Genomic DNA, 18286 nt, shown 5'->3' with positions numbered 1-18286 from the left:
GGGTCATCATCTCAGGGACACAGGATGGATTGAGTCCCCTGCACAGCAGGGAGTCTGCTGGAGATTCTCTCTCCCTCTTCCCAAAACAAACAGGGGGGCCTGGGTGGCTCAGTCAGTGAAGCATCTGCCTTCGGCTCAGGTAATGGTCTCAGGGTCCTGGGACCGAGCCACCCAGTGGGGTCCCTGTTCAGCCAGGAGCCTGCTTCTCCCTCTCCCTGCTGCTCCCCCCACTTGTGCTCTCAAGTAAGTCTTTAAAAAAAAAATCTTTTTTTTTAAAGACTGCAATCAGGGGCACCTGAGTAGCTCAGTTGGTTGAGCATCTGCCTTTGGCTCAGGTCATGATCCAGGGGCCCTGGGATCGAGCCCCATGTCTGGCTCCCTGCTCAGCAGTCTGCTTCTCCCTCTTCCTCCACTTCTCCCCATGCTTGTGCTCTCTCAATAAATAAATATTAAAAAAAAAAAAAGACTGCAATCAGGAGGGACAAAGGCAGCCTAGGATCGCCCAGCTGGTGGCAGAGGTGGGAGCAGGACCCATACTGTTCTGTGCTCAGTGAACAGATTGCCCCTGGAAGTGGGCCCTGCAGCCTGTTAGCCAGGGCCCCTCCCCAGCACCAACAGCTAGGTCATCCCTCGCTGACCTCCTAGAGAATGGGTACCACCTGACTCGGGGGCACACTGGACACTTGCAGGGGGCTTCTGCTTGTGAAGTGCATCTGCAGGCCCCAGGCCAGCTGACAAAACACAGGCTTAGTGGGCTGACAGCTTGCTTTCCCGAGGGCTTGAGCTTCTGCTCACCCTCACTTGTGAAATTTTTGACTCGCTGCTCACTGCTCCCAACTCTATGTCTGAAAATCCGAAGAGCCCACCCACCATCTCCAACTGTGCTCAAGCGGAAGGCTGGCCGCGTGCCTAACCAAGGTCCTACCTTTCTCCAGGGCTGCAGTTAGTGCCACTAGAAGTCCAAAGGGACAAGGTGGCACCTGCCACCTGCCACCACCAGGGGGAGCCACAGTCACCAAGCTAACTGGGTGAGGCCTCAATGGAAAAGGCCAAGTTACTGGTTGTCCCACTGTGGGGTGCTTGTCTGAGGTCTTGGCCCATGCTACCCCAACCCCAGGGCCTCCAAGACTGCAGTGCCACATGTAGCCTGTCCATCTGGAGGGCCCGAGGACACGGACTTTGCCTTCCAGGGCACCCTGGCCCACATGGTATCCATTGGTGTGGTCCTGGGTAAAGGCTCTTGGTACATTCGGTAGACCAACCCAGACAAGCAGCATCCCCTTCACAAGCCCTAAGGCCAGCGCCCTCCCGCCAGGTCTTGGTGACCGGCTGCAGCTCAGCCCTTGACCACCATGGCCACCCACCTAGCTGCCCAAACGGCATACCCCATCCTCCTTGCCAACTTGGGTCTTCAGCCCACTATCCCCAGGAAATACAGCTGTGTTCCAGCTCAAGATCCTCCCAATCCTCCCCCTCCCATCCTTGCCTCTCTCCCCAGAAAAGTCCAAACTGAAACACCGAAAAACCAGGCTTGAGACAGCTTTGTTAGAACAACTCAGCAAAATAAAATTCCGGTTTATTGTTGGACAACATTGTTTCACACATACATCAAACAGGCCAAAAAAAATAAACAGCAACTTCATAGACAAAAAAGGAAAAAAAGAAACCTTTTATCTTTGGCCTTTTTAACCATCTCATACAAACCAACTACTTATAGTACAGCTAAGTACATACACAAAAAAAGTTACTGGAATGCTCGGAATAAGATTGTTTTTTTGTTGTTGTTTTTGCTTTTTTTACAAGGTTTTTTTTCTCCTTTGAGATTATAATGAACATGGTCACACCACAAGTAAAGTCAGAAGTAGGACAGAGAACGCTCCGAAGGCTGGTTTGGTCATCCGAGATCATTAAAAATGGCTGACCCCTAACAATATGTACAAAAATATAAAATGTAAATAAAAAATACAAACAAATTTTCCTTTTTAAAGTACTTTTAAGAAAAAAAGCAGGGCCTTGGAAGTTTTGGTTCTTTTTTCCTCCCCTGTTGCAAATTCACGTTGTGGTTTTGGTTGGGTGGCGGAGAGCGTGTGTCATCTGCGGGTGGCGCTGCCCGCGTTGGGCAGGCGGGCGGGACTCTCTACTCGAAGGTGACCACGTTTAGATTCTGAGACGGGAAGTGGAGGGTGAATAGGTCACGGTGGCCTTTTTTTTGTTAAGTTTAACTTTTCCTTTTTTTTTGCTGTCTAGTCATCCTCATCAGTCTTCTGCTTCTTGGTGTCGACGTCGTCATCCTGCACAGAGAAAGGAGGTCAAGGCCCCTGCAGCCCATTGGACCCACCCCAACTCCTATGGGGAGAGACCAGGACCAAGCACTTGCCACTCCAGAAGCTTCCAGAGCTCTGGAAAAGCCAGGCCTAGAGTTCTTTCCTGTTCCTGCTCAAGATAAGGGAGCCTTTTGGGACCACACCACCCAAGTCCGAATCAGCCCCTCTGGCTATATATAGTGCCTCAGATCCTGACAACCACCCAAGCCAGAACCCACCTCATCGTCTTCAGCTGCCCGTTTGCCCGTAGCTGCCTCGGCCTCCTCATCTTCATCTCCATCCTCTTCCTCTCCTGTAGAACCAAACCCCAGAGTAAACCACACTTCCTTTCTCAACCAACCAGAAGAATCCTGGTACTCTACCCGCCCAGTGACAGCCCAAACTTGGGTGGGGTGGGGACATGACAACACTGCAGCTCCTCAGAAGACCTCCCAGTAACAGATTCGCCAAGGAAGAGGAGTATTCCTTATCTCTGCCGCCTGACAAACCAGGCATTCAGGGTACCGCGCCACCCATGTAGGCACTGGTCTTTAAGAGGAAAGAGGACCCAAGCAGCTGCCCCCAAACAGGACAGAATAACAAATCAGCACGTGGGTCACCTGGTGGGAGTGTGGGTATGTGGGCACAGCTTCACTAGCCTAAAACCATAGTCCAACTGCGCTGTACAAACCCAGCTGCAGGTGGTCCAACCCATCTGCACCCCAGGAATTCTCAATTCCTGCCCCTTTGCTCGACAAGTCCAGGGAAAAGCACCCCCTAAAAAGGGAGACAAACAAGGCTACTCACCATCACCTTCCTCCTCCTCCTCTTCTTCCTCCCCGCCTTCCTCCTCTTCTTCATCTACCTCATTGTCAGCCTCCTGCTCCCCATTTTCCTCATTCTCCTCGACAGAAAAACATACCAGGTTGTTAATAACAGATCACCACCCCTTCCCCCAGGCCCCACCCAATGCACCCAGGGCCCCAGACCAGGCACAAGACCTTAACTCCTCTTCCTAACGTTCCAGCAGAAGACCGCGATACAGGAACTACCCAAGGACAACCTCCTCGCTCGCCCCAGACTAAGCCCAAGCTGGAGAGCACTTCCAGCCAGGAGCAGCTAGGGCAGCACGGGCAAGACAGACACTCACAGCGTTCCCATTAGCAGGCGCGTCTCTTCCATTCTCTGCCTCCTCCACAACTTCCTTCTTCTCCTTTAAGTCCTTCAAAAATTAAGAGGGAACCAGTAAGTCTTTGGAGAACCCCTGAGCTGGTAAAGAGGCCCAGGACTCAAAAGGGCATCAATGTCGCACTGATCTGATGTCCTAACAGCCCCGTGTTACGCTTGGAAATACAGGAAGGGGGAGCCACAGGATACCCAGTTTGTGGTCAGAGTTTCCAATTTCTCAACTCTGAAGAAACACCAAAAAACAACAACAAAAAAAGAACCCTCTGCAGTTGCTCCCACTGCCCCTACTCCTGCATCTGCAGACAGGGAAGAGCCATGTGGCACCGCAGCCATAAACCCGTCTGGCCGGGCAGACGAGCCCGGGAACACTCCACTCGCACTCCCTTCGCAGACTGGTTTCCAACCAGAGAGCTCCGCCTCACACATCCTCCTTGGAAGACAGCAGGTATGTGCCATAAATAAATAAGCTAATGGAGGGAGGGCCGGGGCGCTGCGGGAGAAGCCCGTGGGCGGCCGGCCCGGGAAGGGGCGGGGGAGTCCTCACAGGCGGGCCGGCAGCTCCCCGGCAGCTCCCCGGCAGGCCTTGGGCGCAGGTCTCTGGAAGCCCCGAGCGCACCAACGCCCTGGCTGCACAGCGGCCCCCGGAGCTCTTGGTCGCCGCCGGCCGCCCGCTCGTCACGGCGCACCTCGAGGGGCGGACGCCGCCGGCTTCCCAGAGGCCGCTGGCGCCCGAAGCCCAGTAACTTTTTCCACCTGGCCCTGCCGATCCAGCCGCCAACACAAACAGGCGCCGGGCCGGGCGCAGCTCGGCCTCCGTCCAGCGAGCGGCCCCGGGGCACCTGTCGACCCCATTACCACCGGCCGGCGGGCCGCGAACCCCGGCGCCGCCCGCTCCCGCCCCCTGGCGGCCGAAGCCCCGGGGAGCGGGTGGGGGCGGGGAGAACGCGGCGCGCAGGCGCGCAGCCCCCGCCCGGCGGGCTTTGCGCGCGGGCCTCGGCACGCACCGCGCGCGCGGAGCACGTGGCCCGGGGCCGCCGAGTGCGCCCCTGACCCTGGAGACCCGGAGCCTGCGGGCTGCGCGGGCCCGGCCGCCGCGCGACCTGCGCGCCAGCCTTTCCGGGCCTCTCGACGCTTCCACCGCAGGCCTCCACGCGCGGGCCCCTCTCTCTGCATTTGGCGGGCAAAGTCCCGCGGGAGGCCGCCCCGAAGTCCGCGGGGCTTTTGCAGTCCCGCAGCCCGAGGCCGTCGGGGACGCGCGGTCCACGGGGCTATTTATTGCTCCCGGCGGGAAAGCACCTTGCAGGGAATCGAACGTCCGCGCCGGCAAGGGCCGACCCTCCCCCCACCCAACTAGTTCTCGGGCTGCGCCCGGAGGCGGCCGGCTGGAGCCCTTGCGGAGATCCCGGGCGCAAGCTCCGCTCCGCCGGGGGAGTCACCCCTGGGAGAAAGCCAGAGGTGACGCCACGGGCATAGAGGTTAAGGAGACGCCAAGGTGACTCCCGCCCGGACCCACAGGGGCACGGACCAGAACCTTAGGTGAAAAAAACCGATCTGCCTCAGGGTGCCGCGCTCCCGCCGAGGGCGGAGACGGAGACGCTCCCCGCGCGGGCCGCCGGAACGACCCGGCGCGCAGACCCGGAGCTGCGCCAAACGCGCAGGACCTCAAGACCGAGGGCAGGGAGCTCGGAAGCGTCAGGCCCCGACAAGCCCCGGCGCCCGGCGCGACCCCGCCGCCGGCCAGCCCCGGCCACAGCTTTTGTTCGTCCGCGTCGGCTCCGGGGCGGCCGCGCACACGGTGCTCCCGGGCAGCCGCGGGGGGCGCCCATCGTCGCCCCGGCGCGCCGTTCCTTCACTTTCCGTTTCCTCCCCAAAGGCGCGTGGGCTCGCCTCCTCCACAGCCAAGCCCGGCACCGCTGGCGAATTATTGGAGCTGGGCGGCTGCTCCCGGGCGCACTCCTCCCGGAGGACGCCTACCCCCGCCCTCCCTGCGGGCACCCAGGGCGGAGGAGACCTTCACACCTCCGCGCAGACAATCGACGTCGCGGTCGGCCGACCCGCTGCCCCACGCCGCCTTGGCGGACCGCGGGCCACATAAACCACCTCGGACCGACCGCAAGGCGCGAAACGAGGCGGCCGGGCTCCGAACAAAGAGCAGCGCCGCCGGCGGGCGCTCGTTGCGGAGCCGCCACTTCCCGCAGCCGGCCCGCGCCCGCACGCGCCCCCCCCCCCGCCACCGGCACTTCCGATTCCAAACGCGCTCGAGTTTCAAAGTTATTTCCGTGCGCCCTGCGGGCTGACGACCCCCCTGCCCGGCCCCTCGTCTCCCGCCACCTTCCAGACGAGTCACAAACAAGTTTCAGGAACCGTGGAGCACCCGCCACCCGAGTCGCTGAACCCCCGCGCCCGCCTCCCGGAGCCCCGAGGGCGCCCGGCCCACTCCCCGACGGGCATCGCGTCTGCCGCGGTGCTTCCCGCCCCCCCCCCCGCACACAAAAGAGTGGGCTGCCCGGGGGCCTAGGCCGGGGGCGAGAGGTCCCTCCGCCGGAGAAAGCGAAACCGGGTTCGGGGCAGCCCGGCGGCCGCGCGCGCCAAACACCGCTCCGGCGGCAGCAGCGCGCGGAGCCCGAAGGGGCGGGCGGCGTCCAGCCTCACCTTGGTGGTGATCTCGGAGCTGGTGTCCACGGCCGCGTCTGACATGATGGGGCACGCCGGTGATCCGATGCAGCGGATTAAAAAGAGAGCAAGAGTTCGAGGACTCTGGCGAGGGAGCTGCCGGAGTCCGCGGAGGCGGAGGAGGCGCGCGGCGGAGGTGGTTGCGGCGAACGGGGAGCCGGACACAGGAACAATGCAAAGATGGCTTTTCAGAGCAGCCAGTGGGGAACTCACGCGGCGCCAGAACCTTTAATATAGATTAGTGGGCGGCCCTCGGCCTCCTCTGCCCGGATGCTATTGGCTGAGCGCAGGGAGCGGGCGCTCTCTCATTGGCTCGATTCCGAACAATGGGCAAGCGTGCTTAAAGCGGCAGTGCCTTGGTGCGTCCCGCGCTGCGCAGTCGCCGGCCGCACTGTCATTCAGGGCCTTAGTTTGCCGGGTCTCGGCGGCGCCGGCGCCGCGGGGGGAGGGCGCACGAGCGCGCTCGGGGCGCGCGCTCCCGCCGCTGTTTTGCTGGGGCTGCTGACGCAGAAAGCCAAAGCGCGGCAAAGCCGCCCGCCCAGCCCCCCTCCTCCCCTCCCCACGGCTGCTCGGAAGGAGGGGGAGGGAAGAGGAGGCGGCGGCCGGCGCGCACGACGGCTGCCAGCGAGGGGGAGGGGAAGGCCGGGTGCTGGGCCGCGCTCGCCCGGGGCGGCGCCCTGTGCGGTGCCCGGGGAGGTGCCCGCCCCCCGCGCCGGGGCACCTTCGACCGAGAATCGCCCCAGGGCGAGGGGGTAGGAGCCCTGCGTCGAGCCGCGAGGGCTCGTGGCCGAGAGCCGCGCTCCTGGGCCGCCCCGTCTCTACCTCCTCCACGCCCTCTGCCCGGCCCCAGGCGCCCCGGGTCTTCGAAGAGGTGGCCCCGCTGCCCGCCCCCCGCATTGGCCGCCTGAGCCAGCCGCCGAGTGGGCTCCGTGCCAGGCACACGCACACACACGCCCTGGGTGGAATTCATGCTTCGAGGGGACTCGCGGGCCGGGGCGGGCTCCTGCCTTCGAGCAGGGCAGCCCACGGGCGTCGCACCACACAGCCGGCCCCGCACTCCAGCGCCCTGGACTGCGCCTGCCCCGAGCGGTCACTGCCGTCGCGCCAGCCTCGGGGAGCCTCCTAACGGGCCCGGCCATCGAGCCGGCCCGCTCTCCGCACTTCAGGCGCTGCGAGGGGCGTATGAACTTACACCCTGAGAGTTTGCCGGGGCAAACACTCGCCCCTTAGACCGGTTGCTCTAGTCCTTGGGGACTCCTTGAAGTTTGGGGCGCCATTTAGGGAACCACGCGGAGCCCTGAGAAGGGAACCATCAAGGCGCCACACTCAAGATGGCGCTGGGCTCGGCAAGCGTGGCGTGACGTGGCGCCCCGATCACGCAAACGAGCCGGAAACCGCAGATCACACCCTCCTCACCGCCACCGCAACTGACTGTCGGGCTGCGAAACCAGTTGTGTGGGAAGAAAGACTAGAACAGGTGGGAAAGTGTTCCAGAAAAAAAATAACTGCCGCACTCAACATGGCGACAGATAAGGTTCATCCGTGTGTTGCCAGAAGGGGGCGCCCGACACGGAAGGCGGGACTCCGGAGAAACGGGCGCACACTGGCGGAGAGTGGCGGGCGAACACAAAGTTGACGCTTTGCGCCCCGCCATTGGCGGGTTCCGCTGTCTGTCTCTTGGGGCCGCGGATCTGGGAATGGAGAAAACCCGGAGTCTGAAGTCGCGGAGGAGGGACGGATGCCAAGTCCCGTAGAGCTTCAAGCGAGGAACGGCCGGAGAGCCTGAGGCGCCCCTCTCGGTTCTCCTAGGCCAGGGGCTCGCTGACCCCGTTCCACCGCGAGACCCCTGCGCTGAGCTGCCCACGCAGCCGCCCGGCCGCCGCCTCGGGCCCGGCTCCGCTGCCCGGCCTGCAGGAGGCGCGGCGCGCCGGGGCGCCACCCGGGGCTGGGCCCCCCGCCCCACGTCCCCGGTGCCGCACGCGTCAGGCCCGCATCCTGGTTCACACCTGGCGGCCTGTGCGCGGGGCAGAGAGAAGCCCGGGCTCCCTGTCCTTTGGCCGGGAGGAACGCAGGACAGGTGTTGGACAGGGCGGGACAGCCGCGCCGCCTCCTGTTGCTTGGCGGTCGCCATCCCGTCCCGGGTGCGCGGCAGCGGAGGGGGCGCCCGCGGGCCTCAGTCCTGCCCCCCACCTCCCACCCCCGGCACCCCAATGGCTGGAAGGGGGATTTTCCCCGCAGGTGGGCGCGCTCCAACCCAAGGGGCTCACGATGGTGTCCCCGAGGACCACGCGTCCCAACTCTTTGTTCCCCCCCCCGCCCCCGGGCCAGTTGCGTTTACTGCGCTCAGACCTGGGGCCGCCCTTCGCCCCAGAGGAGGAAAGGGCTCTTTGGCCGCTGTCGCTGCGACCCCCTCCTTTGTGCCACAGCCTCGGAGAAGAGGAGGGCTTGTGCGGCGACGCCACGTAGATGAGGCGGGACAGCGCCTTCTACCTGCGGTGCATCCATTAAGCTCTGGTTACCCTAGAAGGGACTGTTCGGTCCACAAAAGCCGGATGCTTGGAGAACTAACTTAGTCTATGCCACATCTAAGCGATTGAGGCTTCTTCCCTCCCTGGATGGTGGCTTTGGGCAGTTGTCTCTGTGTCCAAGCTGAAAACTGGACATGACTTCTGGATTCTGGGCGGGGGGAGGGAATGGAATGCACTGGCGCAAACATCTGGAAAGAGCCGAATGTGTGTGAATTTCCCTCGAAGAACTGCTTTGCCTGACCCTGTCCCCAGGCAGTTGGCTTTGCTAGAAGCGGTAAGGAGGGTTCATGCCCACCTGGTTCTGGAACCGGTATTTACATCCACCAAGCACTCACAGGGTGCCTGCTGTGTACATAGCAGTGAATCTTCGGCTCATGCTTCAAACATTTTCATTTATCCTCTGCACCTTGCAAGGTAGACAGGACAATTATAGGGTTGAATCCTATGAAACTGATGTTTTTGTAGGTCAAAACCAATTGAAAATCAGCAAATTTGTACCTTCAACCTCTAATATGCTATCACTTTACTTGTAACAAATCAAAAAAGCAGACCAAGGGGTTATAGCAAGTGACCAAATGAATCAGTGACCAGACCGGGGTGAAAATCCTTTTTTTTTTTTTTTTAAGATTTTTTATTTATTCATGAGAAACAGAGAGAGGCAGAGACACAGGCAGAGGGAGAAGCAGGTTCCCTGCAGGGAGCCTGACATGGAACTCGATCCCGGGTCTCCAGGATCACACCCTGGGCCAAAGGTGATGCCAAACCGCTGAGCCACCTTGGCTATCCTCGGGTAAAAATCCTAAAATGGAGGAGTCTGTCTTGTTAGATGAGTCCTGGAGCAGAAGTGGCTTCCTTGGATCTCCCTGGACTCATAAGTGATAGAGTTCTTTGGGCGATCAAGGGCTTCCTTCCTCCAGGGACAGGTAACTCACATCTTTGCTGTTCTTCCTGCCCTCTGTCACTTCCACTCACTGAAGTATCTCTGTCCTTTCCTGCTTCTGTGTCCTTTCAAACTCCCCCAGACAAGCTAGCATGCCCTGTTAGGTCACATTTCCTGGTGCCTGTCCGAGGCAGTAGGCTTATGTTAGGAGGCAGTAGGCTTATGTCAGAGCTGCTCTAAGCCATGGGGTGGGGTGGGAGGAGTGGGGGTGGGGGAGTGGGAAATGGCTTCCAGGCAAGTTTTGTTCTAAGGAATTTGTATAAGGACTTCTCTAGGTTGCCTACACATTCTCCAGTTGGGACCACAGGCCTCTCCCCGCCAGGTGTGAGTCACACATTTATATATTTCACCTGCCTGGCCCTCTAGGCACTTAGATTTGCAACCCTTGCTCCTAAGCCATTTCCAGCATATTCCTAATTAGTTGTCTCACAATTCTGCTTGATTCCCCAAAGGCCAAAAAGGCTATAAATGGTGGTAAAGCTGCTTGGGTGCATATATGGTTATGACCGTGTGGTCATAACCAGCTGTGGCAACCCGGGCAAGTTACTCCCCACCTCTAAAGAATGGAGATGACAATGACAGGGCCCACCTTCTGGGGTTATGGTGAGAATTGAACCGGTTAATATTCAGAAAGTGCTTGAAATCACGTCTGGCACATCCAGGTACACCATCAGTGTTCTCAGGACCTCATTTTCCAGCGGCTCTCTGTACCCAAGGGGATTGGTTTCACTGTTTGCAGGTCTCTGTGCAAAGGAAGACTGTCTTTAACAAATTCTTCCCATATTCAGTGGGAAATGAGGGCACCAGTCTAGCTGAGTTTCTGGAAGCCTCTGATTCGGTGCCCGACATGCTTGGCAGCCCCTCTGGCCTCAGAGGAATGACAGAGTCTGGGAGGAAGCCTGAGTGGAGCAGGCCTCAAAAAAATCCCGCCTTCCCGCCCTTCAGAAAGCCAGGCATTTCAGGCTGTGGTTTCCTTGCCTGGGCATAAGGGCCTGGGGAGCTGCCAGCGGCCTTTCAACTCTCCCGCCTTGCGGAGCCCGGATGGGATTGTGTAAGAGCCACCCCCCACACGCCTGCTCCCTTGTGCAGCACGTCCGGGCCTGCCCGTTCTCCCAGGGAGCTATGCCAGAGGGCCCTGGTACCTACACAGGTCTGGCAGCCCCAAGAGGCTCCTGCCTGGCAGGAAGAGAGTGGGGGACATCTCTTGGCGTTCAGGGCCTGCCCTAAAAATGATGCCAAACTGGAGCTCTGGTTGGAGACTAGCTAAGGAGGCTGGGGGAGGGGTGTGTGCTGTGTCCACAGCCACTGCCACCTCCTGAGCACGCTCGTGCCCTGATGGCAGTTCTGGACTCCCGGGCACATGCCCCCTGTGGCGTCTCTTGGAATCCTCTGCCTGTCCCTGCCCTTCCCTGCGCCGCTCTCCTGCATCCCCACATCCATCTGTGTGTGTGCTCCCCTCTCTGCACAACTCAGGCTCCGTGGTGTTTTGCTTAAGCTCTGGTTACCGTTTGTGAGTGCATGGGCCCAGCATCAGGCTGGCAGGTGAAGGTGCTGGCTGGGGGAGCACGTGTGCCAGAGGCACACATCAGTGGCCCTGCCCGTCAGTGCCTGTGGGGGTGCAGCAGCCAAGGAAAGGTCAGACGCCTCTATGTGACAGGAGGAGACATTGAACTGGGCATCTCCGCACCTGTCCCTTCTTGCCACCTGGCCCCACGTGGGAACCTAGTGAGACTGGAACCTAGTAAGACAGGAGGAGGGTCTGTGTGCCCCCTGCCAGGCAGAAGTCCCAGTCCAGGTAAGCCTGAAGTTGGGGAGAGGCAGGCTTTTCGACATCTTGAAGTGTCTGCTTTCCTCTCCTGTTAATCTCCAATAGGTCTTCCTTCACCCAGACAGAGAAGCCACCTCCAGGCTTAATTAGGGGGTGTAAGAGATGGAGGACTCACCACCAGCTGGAATTTGCTCACTCTCTCACACCAAAGGGGAGCACGGACAGGGTGACCAACTGTCCCCATTGCTCCAGGACATGGAACTCTCAGTGCTTCAACCAGGAAACTCCCAGGCACACCGGGACACGTGTGTCACACTGGTGCAGTCCTTCTTCACAACCTGGTAAGAATGGCATTTCTTTTTTTTTTTTTAATTTTTTTTTATTTATTTATGATAGTCACACAGAGAGAGAGAGAGGCAGAGACATAGGCAGAGGGAGAAGCAGGCTCCATGCACCGGGAGACCGACGTGGGATTCGATCCTGGGTCTCCAGGATCGCGCCCTGGGCCAAAGGCAGGCGCCAAACCGCTGCGCCACCCAGGGATCCCAAGAATGGCATTTCTGAAGAAATCTCTAACCACCGCTGAGAAGGGTCCTGAAAAACAGCCTCCCACTTGGATTCTGCTCGTCTTTGCCATGGAGAATCCAGGGTGACGCTGGGAGCATTTGGTTTGCACATGGCAGAGCAGAAGGATTGAGGGGCTTAGCAGAGATCACAGAGCAAGCTGGCGGCACTGGGATCAGGACCTCCCGCACCTCCGGGGAGGGCTCTCGACTGCCACGTGCAGTGAAGGCTGCCATGCGCAGTGACAGTCGTGAGCATGGGAATCTGTTTCTAGATCCAGGTGGGAGCTGGGGTCTCTAGAACAGGGGGAGATTTCTCAGGCTCCTTTCAAAAATACTCTCTCCCCCAAGAGGTTTTCTGAGACTCTCCCGGGAGAAAATCAAGGAACTCACTTGGACAATTCTGTAGGAAAATCTCAAACCAGGATGAAGCATTATTACCTTAAAACCCAAACCTTCCCAGAGAAGGGAAAGCGGTGACTCCTTTTCCAGAGAAATGTGAGCTCCTCATGCATTTAAAGCCTGAGAGGAGGGGCGCCTGGGTGGCTCAGCCAGTTAAGCAACTGGCTCTTGATTTGTCTTGATTTCAGCTGGAGTCATGATCTCAGGGTCCTGAGATCAAGCCCTGTGTTAGGCTCCATGCCAAGCATGGAGCCTGCTTAAGATTCTTTCCCTCTGGCTCTGCCCCACCCCCACTCTCACACACTCTCGAATGAATGAATGAATGAATGCCTAAGAGGAAAGCGTTCACACACGTGAACCAAGAGCCACTCCAGCCAGAACTTTCCCCAGCTGCAGCATGTTCTCAATTGCTGTGTTGGGGCCAGGCCTTGCACTGCGACTGTTCACTGGCTCTCAGCGGCTTTCGCCAGGTCGTGCCATCTCTTGCCACTGAAGCACTTTAAGAGTGTTACCTCAAAAGCATCAGCCAGATACCTACCAGTCCACTTGGCTCCTGGCAAGATCTCAGTCTTCCCACTTGCTAGAGAGAAGATGGCCTAGCTCCCAGGGTGAAAACAGCATGGCTGCTTGTCCCTGCTCCTCGGCTGTTCACAGGGCCACAGCCCTCTGAGTTGCAAAGTCCTTGGCCAGGATGTGGTTTTGAGAGCCCCCAAAGTATTTCTCACCTTGGTAGTAATCAGTCTTGGGCCATATGTGATCTGTTGGAGATTCACCTCAATTGAGATTTTTCAGGATGATAAAATGTATTCCAGAATGTTTTTCAGAAGTCACCACTACTATAAAGGCTGAATTTGGATTCAAGGACATTCCTGATAGAAAGTAAAATGTGTTCTGAATACCTGCAGAAACATAAAAAGGGAAATTAGAAATTAACGATTTATGTTTAAAAGTGAGCCTACATGAAATGAAGCAGCCCTCAAAGCAGGGAGGGCCAAACATCCTGACGGAGAATCCCAGCTTCTGGTTACTCAGAGCTCTCAGCTTCATGGAAGGCTGTGGCCTAGCAGCAGTGGGGGTTCTCCATGCTTGCTTTCTGCAGCCCCAGCCTCTCTTCTTCTCAGGGCCTCCAGGAGGAGTCAGGCGCATGAGGATCCACTCCTAGGCGTGCCTGACACTGGTTCTAAGCAAGTCCTTTTACTGTTCCCACCTTGTTCCCATTATCTGGGCTAAAATGAGAGGGGAATCACTGGACCTGGACAATCACATAAGCACTCACCTCCCTGTGTGTGCTGTGAGCTGCTGGTGGCAGGGCAGTCTGGTCATGCCCCCACTCGGTGTGGCCCTCTGCCTTTTCTATCTGGCTATACTTCATCAAGAAATGACCGTTCAATTGCTCTGAATCAAATGGAATCGGGCCCAACATTCCACTGAGCCCCCATCCCAGGATGCTGACACCTGCTCTGTGCCAGAGGAGAAGAGAAAAATTGAACACACTTCAAGCAGTTATGGCAGGCACCCCCTGCAGATGGAGAGGATGGAAAAGAGCCTCATTCTACAGATGGAGGCACTGGGACCCAGAATGGGAGGCTGATTTGCCAACACAGTGGCCCCTGGCCAGGAATAGAGCCCCCTTGGCCCTGGCTCCTAGGGCTCCATGCCACCCACCCTCCCTCTCACTGAATGCCTGGGGCCCTAGCTGTACCCGACTCCAAATCTCAAGAGACCAGGGCAGACCAGAGCGGTCAGGGGGTACATTCTGGAGCAAGCAGGGCTCGGCAAGAGCCTGAAGTCAGGGTAAGATGTGAGGGCGAGAGCAGGAGTGAGAGTCTTGGCAGCTCCAGTGTGAAACCAAGCCAGGCTGAGTGCATGAAGGAGAAAATGCGGCAGGAGGGTCACTGGGAAGGGGGGCTCTTCTGAAACCTGGCTTGCCCCAGCTGAACAGAGACATTCCAAGTGTGCCCTTCCACTCTGTTGCACGGCTGAAACCCCACAGACCTGTCCCATCATGAGCACAGCAAGTGACCATAGTCACAACCCCAGCATATTGTAGGTGCAAGAGTAGAGCGGCCACAGGAAACCAGTGGCAGCTCCTGCTTTCCTGGACAAACTCTAGGCCAGACATGGTGCTGAGTTCTAGGCATATTAACTTGTTCAATCCCGTGAGGCTTGTTGCCATCCCCACCTCCTGAAAGGGGAAACTGAGGCACAGAGCAGGCAGGTGTGTGGCCCAAAGTGTCAGAGCTGGGATTTGGAACTGGGTACCCAGCTCCAGAGCTCCACTTGCAGGAACAAGTCACTGGTCCTAAGTGACCCCACTGCCATCAGCCTCTGCCCACCCCACCTCCTTAAACATTAGGGACAGGATCTTGGGGTCCCTTCTGTCAATCCGTAAGTTTATTTTCACTGACTGAGGCCCTTGTCCCCCCAGCTGGCACCTCTCAGACTCTAGGAATTGCAGATAAGTCTTCCCCAGATTGGTGATTTCTGGTCGTGGGGCAAGATTTTTTCCAGAGCAACCTGGAGACCTGAGGGGAAGGACGTTTTGCAACTGTTTGCCACCAGGGGCCCACCAGAAAATCAGCCTACCAGAAACTAAGTGTTCCTAGGATGTTCCACTGAGCTTTTTCATGGCATCAGTAGACAACTGGTAACATCTGTCTTGAACATTTCTCCAGGCTGCTGTTCACCATGGCCTGACTGAGCCCTGGAGGTACAATACTGCACAATGTTCCCTTTATAGCGATGCACAGGACAAATTTCTCTCTGGCCTCTAGCACCAGCAGGACAGTGTGGCCTGATGGATAGGACTGTAAACTCCAGGTATCCCCTTCCTGTCCCCCTGGGGGTGGATAAGATCCCATTGGATCAGGGCTCCCCCCCACCTCTGCCGTTTAGTGCAGGTCAGCAATTCTCGGTTTTTTCACCTGTAAAATGGGAACCAGTAACAACCTCCTAAGATTTCTCTTGAATAGTGTGCTTCATTTTGTCATTATTTTATTTTGTTTTATTTATTTGACATACAGAGACAGCACAAGCAGGGGGAGCAGGCCTCTCGCTGAGCAGGGAGCAGGACAACAGGCTCGATCCCAGGATCCTGGGATCATGACCTGAGCTGAAGGCAGATGCTTAAGTGACTGAGCCACCCAGGCGCCCCTCATTTTGTTGTTGGGGACTCTCCTTGTCTTGTACCGAATCACATTTTCCTCTCTGGGCTGCAGGAAGCTCAGCACCCACCTTGAGGTCACTTCGGAGTTCCAGGACATCCCGCGAGGTTGATGGACATAACCCCAGCCCTGGCTTCCTCATATTTTCCCTTAGCCGTACTTCTTCAGCGATTCTATTTCTATTGGCCTTTAGGTACGTCAATAAACTTTAGAACTGAGGCTGAAAATAATTAATTAAAGTGATAATTTATTAAACAGCTGGAGCCCTTTGATACCTAAAGCACGTTCTCACAGGTTGTGCCATGTGGGCCTCACCCCCATCCAGGTAGGTGCCCCATTTTACAGAAGAAGAAATGGAGGCCGTCAAAGGGCGCTGATGGGGTAGAGACGGGCTGTCAGGCTCTGGCCCAGCGGCCCAGCCCGCCTCCCTTCACCAGCCCTGGCTCCTTCCCAGCACTTCCCAGCATCCCTGCCCCAACGTGGCTGGTGGTTCTGCGCCTCCCTGACACTTCACTTCCACCCCACCTTCCGTTTCCTGTCTCCATCTCTTGTCTTTTGGGGGACTTTCCATGAGACGGTAAAGTTCAGCAAATTATTTAAGGATGAATGAAAACCAGCCCCTCCACGACCCCCTTTATGGCATTTACACCAAGTCATTGAGATTGGGCTCTCTCCTCAAGTGACAGGAATGTGTCCCCCAAGGGCTGCTCTGCTTCTCAGCCTTAAGGAAGTGTGGCCCAATACGCCCAGAAACGAGCTGCAGGAGCTCAGAACGCAGCCTCCCTGCCCGTCTCCTGGGACCGTCAACCTGGACGTTCCACGGTTGGGCCTGGGCCGGTCCTTCAGAGAACCCAAAGGCAGGCAGGGAAGAGCCACTACCCAGCCCAGCACCCCCTCGCTCCCTGAACGGGCTCCCTGGGGAAAGCCCGAGACCCCGAGGGGCTGACAAATCCCCTATAAAATGTGAGAGGACCCTCTTACTACCCCAGCTACCCTCTGGGGCTTAGAGCCTCTCTGAGTCCAGCGAAGGACCTGAAGCTCCCGATGTGCCAGCAGGGGTGGGAGCTGAGTTGGGGTCAAGGTGGAGAGAGCTGACTCACTCTGCAGAGTGTGGGGGCATGGGAGCTCTTCCAGGACACCGGGCCGCAGTCATTCTGCTCACATCTCAATGACAGAGCAACCCTCGACTTAGAACATATTGATAACTTGTATTGTTCTTACTTGATGGTGATTCCCCTTCCCAGTGCACAAAGCTCACGATTGTCGCCTTTCCAGAAACTGTGGCAGTGTGGGTAGTGGTATTAGTCTCAGGTGTCCCAGCTGTGCCCTGAAGGTACTGATCCCTGCTCCCTTGTCCCCACCTGGGGGCGGGGGCGGCCACCCCGTGTGTAAGCCATCCAGGGGACAGGACTGCCTGCTGCGTCCTCGCCGCTGGAGGTCAGGGGCCGGGCCTGGCAGAGGGCTCAGCAGGAAAGGCTGGCAAACAGCCAAGCGTTGCAGCCTGAAACCCCGGAAACAGGGTCAGGAAGCCCCAGCCCTGCTGGCTCACGTGTGGGCTCTGGGGAGCTGAGGGAGCTGTGTTCAGTCAGAAGCACAGAGGGAGCGGCAGCTGGCCTGGGGACCTCGGCGCCGGGCACCTGCGGGCACATGGCGGGCACATGGCGGGCACGCAGCGGCCACGCCCGGCCTTGGGCCCGCTTCGCTCTTCACTGGAACAGGCCCCTTTCCAGACTCTGGGTGTGCACGTGTGCTGTAAATACGACCGTGACCACATACCCGCATCCACGTCGGGCGACGTGTCTCATGAATGCGGGCCACGCGTGTGTGTTCATGAGTGTGCAGACACCGGCGTGCGCCTGGGATGACAGCGGTCACCGAAGCCTCCTTCCCACCGAGGGGCCGAGGCACCAGGGCACCCAGCCAGTCCCTGCAGGTGCATGGGCGCTTGCTTTATTCTCATTTGTATTTTTCTTTTTTTAAAAAAAGATTTTATTTATTTATTCATGAGAGACAGAGAGAGAGAGAGAGAGAGAGAGAGAGAAGCAGAGACATAGGCAGAGGGAGAAGCAGGCTCCATGCAGGGAGCCCGATATGGGACTGGATCCCAGATCCGGGGATCACACCCTGAGCCACTCAGGCGTCCCTTTCTTTTTCTTTTTCTTTTTTTTTTTTTTTTTTTTTAAGATTTTATTTGTTTATTCACAAGAGAGACAGAGAGGCAGCGACACAGGCAGAAGGAGAAGCAGGCGCCCTGCAGGGAGCCCGATGCAGGACTCGATCCCGAGACCCCAGGATCACACCCTGAGCCGAAGGTAGGCGCTCAACCACTGAGCCACCCAGGCATCCCTCATTTGTATTTTTCTGTATGTTTCTAACCTTCCCAAGTGGAAGCAGCCACACGCACGAACCTACACACACAAAGAGGCTCCCTGCCCTGCTCACCACCCAGCAGGGGAGCCAGGCATAGTCAGAAAGGCCCGAGGGCCAGAGCCGAAGGACTCGGAGGAAAGAGCCGATGAGCTCTGCCTAAGCAGTTTTGGAGGGCTTCCCGGAGGAAGCGTCCTCGGAGCTGGGACTTCAAAGATGATGAGCAGTGCTGCTCCAGATGGATCCGGACTTCCCGGGCTGAAGGCTCCCCTGGCCCCATCTATTTCGTGGGACAGAGCCGCAGAGCCCACCCTCTGTGGCTCCTTACTGCGCTGTCCCCATCGCCCATCCTCACCTCCCTGCACCTTTGAGACAGCATATGTCCTCCCC

The 18286-nt window shown here is 58.1% G+C and overlaps 1 protein-coding gene and 1 long non-coding RNA gene across 5 annotated transcripts; one reads left to right on the top strand and one right to left on the bottom strand.

Annotated features, from left to right (window-relative positions):
• Positions 1 to 1564: 1564 nt before the first annotated feature.
• Positions 1565 to 6393, bottom strand: PTMA (prothymosin alpha). Of its 4 annotated transcripts, none has more exons than XM_077869216.1 (5): positions 6144 to 6393; positions 3454 to 3525; positions 3111 to 3207; positions 2543 to 2616; positions 1565 to 2291 (listed from the first exon to the last, which is right to left on the bottom strand). In XM_077869216.1, the coding sequence occupies exons 1-5, from the start codon at positions 6186 to 6188 to the stop codon at positions 2244 to 2246; spliced, it is 336 nt and encodes a 111-aa protein (XP_077725342.1). In that variant the 5' UTR covers positions 6189 to 6393; the 3' UTR covers positions 1565 to 2243. The 4 variants fall into 4 exon arrangements, with proteins under 4 accessions (XP_077725342.1, XP_077725343.1, XP_077725338.1 ...); XM_077869217.1 differs by having other exon boundaries at positions 3111 to 3204; XM_077869212.1 differs by lacking the exon at positions 6144 to 6393 and adding an exon at positions 4245 to 5050.
• LOC144296208 (uncharacterized) lies at positions 3112 to 15998 on the top strand. The gene is made up of 3 exons (XR_013363365.1): positions 3112 to 3936; positions 11506 to 11741; positions 15389 to 15998. It is a non-coding gene; the product is annotated as an uncharacterized LOC144296208 (long non-coding RNA).
• The last annotated feature ends 2288 nt before the right edge of the window (positions 15999 to 18286 follow it).

This window comes from Canis aureus, chromosome 24, assembly GCF_053574225.1.
Source record: "Canis aureus isolate CA01 chromosome 24, VMU_Caureus_v.1.0, whole genome shotgun sequence".
Taxonomy (NCBI): Eukaryota; Metazoa; Chordata; class Mammalia; order Carnivora; family Canidae; genus Canis; species Canis aureus.
This window is presented reverse-complemented; position numbering and strand designations above follow the sequence as displayed.

Excerpts from the sequence above, each read along its gene's own strand:
- PTMA (XM_077869212.1), bottom strand. The coding sequence starts at position 4,664 with ATGCAGAGAGAGGGGCCCGCGCGTGGAGGCCTGCGGTGGAAGCGTCGA. Across the intron at positions 3,526-4,244 it reads GGCTGGATCGGCAGGGCCAG|GACTTAAAGGAGAAGAAGGA; the intron begins GTGGAAAAAGTT and ends TAATTTTTGAAG. Across the intron at positions 3,208-3,453 it reads CGCCTGCTAATGGGAACGCT|GAGAATGAGGAAAATGGGGA; the intron begins GTGAGTGTCTGT and ends TTTTCTGTCGAG.